General features: G+C 36.8%; 1 protein-coding gene across 2 annotated transcripts; it reads left to right on the forward strand.

The window, feature by feature from the left end:
• The first annotated feature begins 276 nt into the window (after nt 1–276).
• LOC142099160 (tissue factor-like) lies at nt 277–10,187 on the forward strand. Of its 2 annotated transcripts, XM_075182339.1 has the most exons (7): nt 277–543; nt 2,207–2,318; nt 4,618–4,802; nt 5,678–5,865; nt 6,552–6,702; nt 7,356–7,399; nt 8,561–8,712. In XM_075182339.1, the coding sequence occupies exons 1-7, from the start codon at nt 459–461 to the stop codon at nt 8,588–8,590; spliced, it is 795 nt and encodes a 264-aa protein (XP_075038440.1). In that variant the 5' UTR covers nt 277–458; the 3' UTR covers nt 8,591–8,712. The 2 variants fall into 2 exon arrangements, with proteins under 2 accessions (XP_075038440.1, XP_075038438.1); XM_075182337.1 differs by lacking the exon at nt 7,356–7,399 and having other exon boundaries at nt 278–543; nt 8,561–10,187.
• The last annotated feature ends 965 nt before the right edge of the window (nt 10,188–11,152 follow it).

Consider the following 11,152-nt stretch of genomic DNA (forward strand, 5'->3'; position numbering starts at 1 on the left):
AAAGCACTGTACTGAACACTGAGTACTCACAATGCCATATCTACAAACCCTTTGATTTTCGGTTTGTCTGTCACCATAGTTTCAATTATTCGGTGTCCTAAATTTAGTAGTGTATCAAAAAACATAATCTGGACCTATATTGAGAACAGAGGGCGCCCTCTACCGACAGAGAGCTGGAACAGTAATCAGAGGCAGACGGTGATGAGTAAGGTCCGGAATCCCCGCCCATGTCTTCACCTACAGACGCGCACAACTCGCTCCGTGTGTCCTGGCTGTATAAATACTCCGGGAGCTACAACAGGGTCACTAGCAAATCGCACAAGATACTCTCAGGAGGACAGAAGACACCGTGCGGAGAGCGACCTTAGATTTACTTTATCCTCCTCGGTGGTTTTTTATCTGCTAATAATTCTAAGGATTGCACAGGGTTACGTTCGGGGGTTTATCTGTAATCACTTATGTCTGGATTATATCACATAATGCACTGCCTTCAGTCTATCCTGCTTTGTGCCGTTTTATTCTGGCAGAGGACCCCAGCTGCAGGTAATCTACCCCTCCTAATAAGAAATATAAACCATTTTTACTTTTTTATTTAGAATTTGAACTACTATTGATAATTCATTTACATTATATGAAATGTATGGAATAAATAAGACATAATCATACAGGTTATGTACTAACTGAATATTATATACATCATATTATCACATGATTGTGGACAGACCTGGCCTTAGCAATAACATTACTGTTTGGTGTGTCACATAATCTTGGGGATGTTTCCTTTAGATTGTAAGCTCTTTTGATCAGGTATTGCATTCTTATTATCTTATGTGAATGTTAAACTCATGTCATTATATTGTTGTATGTGTACTGCTCAATCAGTTGTACAAAGTTGTAGGAGCTTTATAAATTAAAATTAATGATCATAGTGGAAAATACAGGTATTAAGGACACTGTATATTGTATTATAGCATTGTTAGGGGGCTGTCCAGGAAAGTGATAACCTAGATTCCACACATAACAGTGCTATGTATGAATCCAAAGTACACTTGTAACTCTTTGACTTGTTGCCAAATTTGCCATATTCAAGGTCTCTGGGACATTAGCTGAACAAGTATCTTACATTGTTGGAAAGTTGACACATGGTAATGTTTTAAGTTAAACTCGCAGGAAGTGTATTACAGGCATATTATGTACAAAGGCAGATGACATACTCATTGTAACCCAATATGGACACAGCAATTCCTTTGTAGGCTTTTTACAATGTTAAAAACAAGCACATGGGCTACAATGTTTACAGTAATAATTTAACTTAAGCCACCTATTCCCAGCCGGATGGCCTGGTTTAGCTTTACTGTGACCCATTATAAACTTATTTGTAACTGCATGTGTTTTACATTTCATTGTCATCTTAAATATTTATATAGTGCCAGCAAGTTCTGTAGCGCTTTACAATTTGTAACAACAGTAATAAAACAATACTGGGTAATGCAGACAGACGGAGAGCTAAGAGGGCCCTGCTCGCAGGCTTACAACATTTAATTGAGGAACAGAAGGCATACAGGGACTTGTGACACAAAGCATATTGTAAAGTTTCAGTTCACACAGGCATATATGGTTGTGAAAGACAGCCTGCAGCTGTCAGACTGTACTTTGACCTCAAGAGCTCACAATCATGCCTACTCTGAAAGAAAGCTTTTACAAGGCATCATTATCAGTATATCTACAGTTAAGCCTTAAATCCAGCAAGTATTTAATTAGGTTCATAGTTTACTCTTTTGTATTTGTAGAATGATGTGTATTTGTGCTAAGACCACAAACAACTTAAGTATTTGATCTTGCATTGTTCTCAACTTGTTATATCATGCAAGACAAACAAGAACTACACATTGTGGCAGTTGTATTAATATAACAGATGGGAATTAAATGTTTTAGATCAACCCCTCCCACCCAAACTGGCAGATTCACGGGGTCCTTGAACCACACAGCTGCCAATTCATAGATACACCAATGACCCTTGTAGAACGATTGTGTGAAATGAGTGTATATTTTTATGTTTCTATTTTATTATGCATGACTCTAATCTTTCAGTTAGTAAATGTTAATTTATATCTTATTGTGTTACTTTGCTTTTAATGCAAAAAGTATGAATCATGCTTTAGGCAGGTTTGGCTGGTACTTAACATTTTATATTCTTTTTGTGCAGAAGTAAACTTTCCAACAGCACGAGACATAAATTGGTCATCTATCAACTTTAAAACCATTGTAGAATGGAACCCTAAACCTACAAATCATACGTACTCTGTTGAAATAAGAGAGTGAGTATGAAATATCATTGTCTCATATGTTATATGCTGTTAGTATCTTGGGTAATGACTTGTCTATGCACCAATCTTTATTTGTATGGCAAAATACAAAGTATTTAATGTTGTTTTTCATCAATATGCACTACTTTCTTTTAATTTGTATACCACTGCTCCTCACAGTGACCATAGAAGGAGGCACTAGGTGGTTTTGTTCATGTGTTTAAAATTATCAGCATTTTTAGTTCTTATCTTTTGTTGGGGCAGGTGGGTTCTTTTTTGCTTTTCAGAACTTTTTGATGATAGGCCCTCAGATAATTGATCCAAAACCTATACTTTAAATGTCACCCAATTGTTTTAAATACCATGGAGATTTAAAAAAAAAAAAAATTCTGTTCGGATAATTGTTGTGATAAATGGTAACTAAATGCATTTTTAATGGGCCCTGGCTAATAAAACTCATTATACGTTTGAGAAATTTCAGTAGTTGTAGCAGCCAAAAAAATGTAATTCTGGAGCCTAATTACCTTCAATGAAATTTTTAAAAAGCTCAGCTTAGTGCATTCTTTGAAAATGTTTGGACTGGTTCTAAATGATATTGACCAATATTTATTACTGTCTATTAGATAGACAGCATTTTCCACAATCACTAGTTTGTTTGTTTTTTTGTTTTTTTTTGTAATATCATTTTACTGTAACGTTCGTGCCTGCAATATGTTATGCCTTTAATTGCATACAGTCTGTTTATCTTATTAAGCTGTAGAGATCCTCAAATAGGGGCCATATTAGCAGTTATGTGCTTGCTCAAGGTGTGATCCTATATCACTTGTGTAAAGATACAATACCAACATCTACAGTGTTCTTAACTTGTCTCTTAAGCTGATCACACTTCTGAAAAATTATCCTGAAATCTAATCATGTTGTGCCCCCAAAATGGATTGTGCATAACAATTATTATTTTACATGCTATTAATAATGTAGGACTCTTAGGATCCTCAAGATCTTAAAATACAAATTTTGATGTTGGGGTGGGGGGGGATAAGAAGTGTAACTTTTTATTATAGCACAAGACTGCATTTTTTAAATAAAGTGCAGTGTTTATAGTTTGTACACTAGATACATTGAGGGTTTTCATTACACCATCTGTTGATGCAAACCTAAGCCAAATATGGCAGCCCTCTGAAGACTATGTACGTAAAATGTGAAAAAACAAAATTACTTTACCCCAAAAGTGTCAATAATTCTGGGCTTGCTAAACCCCTTTCATTTTCATTAACTAACTAATCCTCACATTGAACTTTACGGCATATTAAATATTATTTTAATGATTGCTTATGGTAAAATCACATGTCCTTGTCGCTAGGTTTCTTAGAAATGTTGGGCAACCAGTTTTCTTTTTCCTCACAATCATTCCTGGCTTTGGTTTGTGGGGCGTGAAGCATATTTTCTCCATTATTGTATGTACAGTCAGATGTGGTGATAATGGTGGACGTATTGACGTGTTAGCTGTGCAGTATCGTGCTTGTTCTTGCATGCATTGAAAACTACTTTGCATAAAGTCTTACATTTAAAGGAATTCATTCCCCATCAAGGCAAAAACATGTGATAAAGACCATTCCATATCGCACTGTATCAATTTAATGCTCTTAAATGACATAAAATGGAAGAGCTGCTGGCATATTTACAATGATTTATGCAAATATTTCTGGACAACAAATGTGTTTTGGGTAAAGGTATGATAGAGTGGGAAAACATTTATTAGTACAGAAAACACTTCCTGTTTTTAAGTATTAGGGCCACGCAGAACCTAGAATAGCTAATAACCAAATAATTTGTACTGAAGTATTTGAAACATGGGCAGTGGGGAATATCTTGCTACAGGATGCTGCCTCATATCGGGTCATTTTGTAGTTTTGGTTCAGTAACCCTAAAGTCAAATCCACCACACACAATGGAGGCAGCCATTTTGTGAGCTGCACATATGTTCTTGTCAATGCTTCCTAACAGTTCACAGGGAAGCAGAGGCATCACTGGTTCAGAGGGAATGAATAGCTTGGTTCAACCCATAAAATATCTGCTTCCACTGGGTTTGGGGAATATACTTAACACTTAAATTGTTCAAATATTATTCTGTTTGTTTATCACCATGCTGGAAACCCTTGCGCCTTGCCAAATCTGCAATATATTTCTTACAATTTTAACATTGATAAGGTTACTTGTTGTTTATATGCATAAAGGAGTCAAAACAAATGGTCTGAGGCTAAATAATAAAGTTTATAGATGTTTAAGTAATGGAATGCTTCTGTTTTTTTAGTTCATTTTCTGACTGGGTAAAGAAGTGTCACTATACAAATAAAATAGAGTGTGACGTCACAGATATCGTTCAAAATGTCCGCAACCAATATGATGTCCGGATCATTTCAGACATCTACTCAGAAGAAATTATCACTGAAGAATTTCCTTATGCTGAAGGCCCTTCTTTCACACCGTATGAACAAAGTACGTGACATTCTTTAAATTCAGCTTGCTCCTGATTGCTTTCATGAGCTGGTCTTCCCCCTACCCTTTGTTTTCATGTCTGCGTTTATTTTGTCTACCTTGCATTTCTCTGTTTTATGTAAATCCCTTTTTCCCCATTGTCCAGTACTATGGCACATTACAAATCGCCAATAAAAGTCCTCATCACCATATCTTTGTACTAGTCCGTTTACTTATATTATTTATAGTTGCTTTGTGTTCCCTGGCTATCGTGCTACTTTTTAGCCAAGTCTATTTAGCCCTAAAACATTTTTGACCAAGTCTAAGGTCTCTTACTCATGTTTAAAAGGATGGCACTCACAATGCTAGGTACAGCATTATTGAAGCCTCTACCTCTAAGGGGTATATTTACTAAACTGCGGGTTTGAAAAAGTGGGGATGTTACCTATAGCAACCAATCGGATTCTAGCTTTCATTTATTTAGTACTTTCTACAAAATGACAGCTAGAATCTGATTGGTTGCTATAGGCAACATCTCCACTTTTTCAAACCTGCAGTTTAGTAAATCTAGCCCTGAGTGTTTTGGTTTTGTTTTTTTTTTTTGGGGGGGGGGGGGGGTTTATGGAGTGTAATACCTTGGCACAGCCTCTGTCTCCGTTCTGCTATTACTGTTAAGGAGCAATGTGTTGCCCCCTAACCTTTCTAATAGCAGCAGCATAAGTCTATTGAAAGCACAAAAGTGTTATTTGTTCAGGATATTTTTATACATGCCAAATTATTTCCTATTGTCACAGCTTACCATCCTTTACATAATCTTTTCTTCAAAATATTTTGTTGCATTGATTACATTTTTTTTTTTTTTTTTTTTTTTTTTTTTCATTAACTTTCATTTTTAGCAATTATTGGAAAACCAAGCATTGAAAGTTTTGACTTCAACAAAGACCACACCCAACTGACAGTTGTTGTTAAAGATCCTCTGACACCTTACAGATCTGACAATAACACTTTTAAGACTATTCGGGATATATTTGGAGTTGACTTTAAATATACTGTGTTCTACAGGAAGGCAGGCAGCACAGGAAAGGTGAGTACAGACACTTGGTGAAACATCTTCTAGTTGCCAAATTGCCTTGTATAGGTCAGGTATTTTGAGTAAAGATATTTCTGTTTGACAAGGTGTTGGTTGGGGCTGGTCAACATATATCTAGCTCTCCAGCATTTCCTTAGGTCCCAGCATGCATTGCAACATGTCCAGGCTGTATAATCTCCTAGTTCTGGGCTATTATATAGTCTACACTTGTCCCCTAGACATACTGGAGACAGCCCTTTCGGAACCAATATGAAACAGAACAGAGCCTTTGTTACCTAATGATCGGTAACATAATTGAGACACAATATGGTGGCAATCAAATAAGTGAATTAAGCTTATCCGTTCACTAGGAGCATCAGTGATGATGTTGGTTTATAGTGAATTGATTTCATGAATATTTCATACAGTGTATAAGCAGATATTTTGTTTTATTTATTCATTTTGCCCAAATAAAAAATACTAATTTAAAAATACTTTTATCGCCTAGATTTTCAATATCGAGCATAAGATTGACTCAGTAAAGCTTATTTCTTTAAAAAAAAAATACTGTAAACTTTAGAGCAAGTTAAATGATATATAGTGAGAGAAGACTGGGCTTGTAGACCAGCGTATGTTTTGTAATGATTTGCTGTCAATGAATGTTGAAGTCTTACAGATGGTTATTCCAATTATCTTTGCAGAAACAAGAGTCTTCTGCGACCAATGAAATCGTAATAAACACAGAGAAAGGAGAGAGCTACTGTTTTTTTGTGCGGGGAACAGTTCCATCTCGAAAAATGAACAGGGACAGCCAAGATTCTGATGAAAAATGCACCTCGACGGGAAATAGTGGTATGTATCCAAAAGACTGACTGACTGCTGTCGTCCTTTTTGTTCATTTCGCTGCGGAATTAACATGTTTATGATGTGGCTGTAAGAGTTCTTAAAGCGGGAAGTTTTAAGCTTTTTTTTTTTTTTCCCCTAATGTTGTATGTAAGGGTTTTGACATTTGCAAAGCTTTTGAAATCCCTATCCACTTGTCACCTGAATGCAGTGGCGGATCCAGGGGGGGGGGGGGGGGGTGTTTAAACACAATCAGAGCATCCGGGCAGCACACTGTCCCTACCTGTCACTGCCGAACGGACCTGCACATAGTGTGCAGCCGCCGGCAGCCTCCGATGTAAAAAGGGGGCGGGGCCTAAATCGCCCCCCCCTAAATCGCCCCGGGTAGAAGAATTCTCTAGATCCGCCCCTTCCTGAATGGCACTGAAAGTGTCCTGTAATTGAATGTATAATTGTTAGTGAAAGCTAAATTAGGTGTAAGCAACTTGGTTTTTCTCCTCATAAGGTCAGTGTAACATTTGCCAACACCACTTTATTATGTCCGTTTGACAGTGTTTTCATTACTCTGGTTCAGCAGTACGACCATCTTTCTACTGTAGGAGCCTCTGAACCTGTGTTTACAGTGTGTTATATGCGCCTCTGAATTTACTTTTACTTTCCAGCTGTCAGTGGCTTTGCAACGTCCGCTGGATTTTTGTGCCTCTGTGTAAGTTGACTCCCCCCAGCCATGACTTCACTAGACATGTGGGAGATGGGTCCGCTCTCATTAATGCTTTTTAGCCCACTCCCCCGGCAAAACGAGTCAATAAGTCAAATTACTTACAGACTCCCCTCTGTTTTCTATAAACTCTCGCCTATTTCACTGTCTCCCATTTTACCAACACATTACTTGTAATGTGTTGTGACTTTGTCTGTCACTGAATTGTAAGAGGCATTGTTAATTACTAATCATTAAGCATCAGCACCATCCCTGAACAATTGGGTTTTTAGTATGGTACAACAGTTGTCTTTAGGCCCCATTTGCTGTATTTGGACTAGGAAAGTTCAAACTGATGGACACATATTTATAGACTTTCTCATTGTGCGTTACTGATCTAGAAATTACACATCACCCATGTACCGTGCAATAGAAGGTGGTACTACTGTAAAGGGTGGGAAATTCTCTGTTTGACATTGCATTTTAAAATAAGTCTGTTTTATAACAATTACTTATTTTTAAAGTTTCATAAGCAGCTTTCAGATTACCAAATTGGATCTAGCAATAAAACCTTGTGTCTTTAGTAACTTGAGTTACATGTGTATTATTGTACACTTGTCACCTCTGAAAGCCATGATAAATTTATAACTCCCAATATTGCTAGGCAGATGTTGCTGGAAATGATAGATGATAAAATTTGAACTATGTTGGAGTTCCATAGGTTGTGGGAACCTCTACTTTATTATACTCTACTGAATATACTTTAAACCAGCAGCAATGCGCTCCTCTTATCAGGAACCACATTGAGGGACATAAGGCGGCTATTCATGCCTAAAGCACAGTTATTTGTCTATGCTTTAGCAGTTAGAACCTTACAAAACACCTTTTGACTATGCACAGTGGAGGCAGCCATTTTTTTTTTATAGACAATAGGTAGACTTTAATCATCCCTTATCAGAAAACTTCAAGGACTGGTTTTAATGCTGCTGTGTAGAACATCTGCTACTACTAACAGGTGGAGCTTTAGTGAAGAAGCGAATAACACAACATATGTATCTTCATTGTACATGAGATACATATATTTACCTAATATCTCTTGCATGCCTGCGTAAATATGTTTGTTTTGAGGATTTTTAAAACCAAACCATGTCTTTTTATTTCTCTCTCCAGAACTTGACCTTACTATTGTGGTTGCTGTAGTTGTAGCAGTGGCTCTTATCATCATCATTTTAATTCTGTCTGTGGTCCTGTACAAATGCAGAAGGGTGAAAGAAGAAAAGACAAAGGAGACAATGCCATTGAATGATGTTTAAATCCCTGCTGAGCCCCATTGTCTGCATTTACTACTGCAAAATGTGACTACACCGTGCACAGTACCTGCTACTCCAGAGAGTAGTGTAGGAATTGTTAGTTTTTGTGAAACTAATTGGTTCAATCATTTTACTTGTTATAAGTACAAATTGTTTTAGTTTTGTAAAGGGCAATATGTTTTGGTTTTTCTTTGTTTGTTTGTTTTTTGTTTTTTTTTATTATATGAATTTTTAACACTAAATGTATTTTTTTTAAAAAAAAAAAATATTATGCTTGAATCCAGGTGGACACTAATCATTTGCCTGGAAAATAGAAAAAGGAATTATTAATAATGGCACTCGAAATAATGTGACTTTCAAAACACTACCAAGGTACAAAATTTATGCAATAGTAGCTGTGGCATCTTAAGGTACATAAGGGGCACACAGTAAATAGATTTTTCTACTACACAACAAAATATCTGTGAACCAGTCATATTCTGCAAAGCACACAGGCTATATCTGCTTTATTATGTATTTTGTATCAGATGAGCAAGTGTGGTTTGTAAACTACATTTATTTCTGCTCGCAGACATTGTCTGCCTTTCCTGTGCATGGTTCATTGGTGGGCAACCTGTTGATCTGAAGTTGGGGAACTATGAGTAACAGCATGTCCTGCTTAAACTTGTAGTTCCTCAACATCTGGAGAGCCTTAGACTGGCTTAGTCCAATTGGAAAGTTGTAGTGACATTAGACTATATCAGAGCTTACTTTTGGATGCCTCTAAATACTTCCTGATAATCAATAGGAAAACTGTAGTATCGCAGAACATGATGGCAAAGCATATCATTGGACAATTCTAAGTCATTCCTGACAGCCAGTAGGAAAGCTGTATATATCAAAGCATTCTATTGGATGTCTATAAATCATTCCTGACAGCCAATAAAAGGCTTACAATGGCACTACAATATATCACCTGTTCCATTAGATGCCTCAATATGTAACTAGACTTTTTTTTATTTTAACAAATATTTAAATCAAGATGATAAAAATGATTGCAACCAGAAAGAGATAATAAATATGACCTAATGGAAGACAAACGCCATGTCGGCTAGTAGCTGGTGATTGAGAAAGAGGATGCCAACAATGTAGAACCAAAGAGACCCCTTATACACTGCTGCTGTAATATATCACTACTTCATCTGACCGTCACTGCCTTACAATAATATAAAGCAGAAGTACATTTTGCTTGGGATATTTGTAGTTTGAATACTAGAGACAATGCACTTATCAAAAGAATATTGTATTTTTATAAATGAACTTGTGTATAAACTTTGATACTGTCATGTTTGAGGATTACTATTTTATAAGATGATAATCAAGGGTATTATTTATATAATATATGATTTTTCTATGTGGATTATGGTTAATATTGAGTTATATTTGTATATAATGAGTAACTTATTTTTATAGAATTTATTGTTGAAATAAAGGTGAATGGGAAATCAGACTGAGTCCTGGATCTAATTAATTCATTATACATTTTATTAGACATGCTGTTTGACTCCAGATTAGAAATGCAGGTTTAGTCTACTTCCACTAAGTATATAATTGTCTTGTTAACTTACACATAATATGTTGATGACCTAATACTGCAAATAGTTGTCTGTTTCTTTTACTGGCTATTTTTGACCCTTCATTATATCTGCCATGTATCATCCGCAAGACCTCATAAGAGCAACAAAAGTACTTTGCAATAAGTTCTCTTCAATTGGCCTTGCGCTAATATTTAATGATGTCATAACATCGCTAGATCAAAGCCATATTTATTTCTGAATAGATTAGCAAATAATGTCAAGACTCAGGAATTATACTGTCACTACACTTGCAGACTAATCAAATGGCAGTCTTAGCGTTTTCCAATATTAGAACCTGTTTTTTGGGTCTCTTTTTAGGTTGTTGCCTAGGGCCTAATGCAGGTATGCACCGTAATTTTGGCACTTCAAATTTAACATTAAAAAAAAGTCAATAAATTAAAGGGGCTGCCACCTCTCCATGTAGTCCTTTTTACTGTTACATGAATGTGGTCCTCTACTTCTTGCAAGACAGGAAAGAGCTGTGGGACGCAGAGGATTGAGCTCCTCCCAGCTATTTAAACCGCTAGAACAGTGTTATACATGTGCTTCAAAACAACAGTTCTCTCCTTCTTAATTGTCAGCACAGTTGGATGGCAGTATATTAAGGTAATGTTGAGGAATGTCTAGACCAAGGTTCGGCAACCTCCGGCTCTGGCAGCCATCTGATGCGGTTCGTCCGGGTGTCGGTGGCAAAGGGGGTGACAGCGCTCTGTAAAGTAATGGGAGCCGGCAGAGGAGAGAGCACTCCTCCCCCGCCGCATCTCCCTGCTGGCTGAATGACGCGGACGTGACCCTAAGGACGCGTCGGCATCATTCAGTTGCCAGAGAGCACGCCG

The sequence above is a fragment of the Mixophyes fleayi genome, chromosome 8 (assembly GCF_038048845.1).
Source record: "Mixophyes fleayi isolate aMixFle1 chromosome 8, aMixFle1.hap1, whole genome shotgun sequence".
In the NCBI taxonomy this organism is placed as follows: Eukaryota; Metazoa; Chordata; class Amphibia; order Anura; family Limnodynastidae; genus Mixophyes; species Mixophyes fleayi.

Bases quoted from the DNA above. Each gene is read 5' to 3' on its own strand.
- LOC142099160 (XM_075182337.1), top strand. From the start codon at position 459: ATGTCTGGATTATATCACATAATGCACTGCCTTCAGTCTATCCTGCTT. The intron at 4,803-5,677 runs GTACGTGACATT...TTTCATTTTTAG, and splicing joins TTTCACACCGTATGAACAAA to CAATTATTGGAAAACCAAGC. The intron at 5,866-6,551 runs GTGAGTACAGAC...TTATCTTTGCAG, and splicing joins AGGCAGGCAGCACAGGAAAG to AAACAAGAGTCTTCTGCGAC.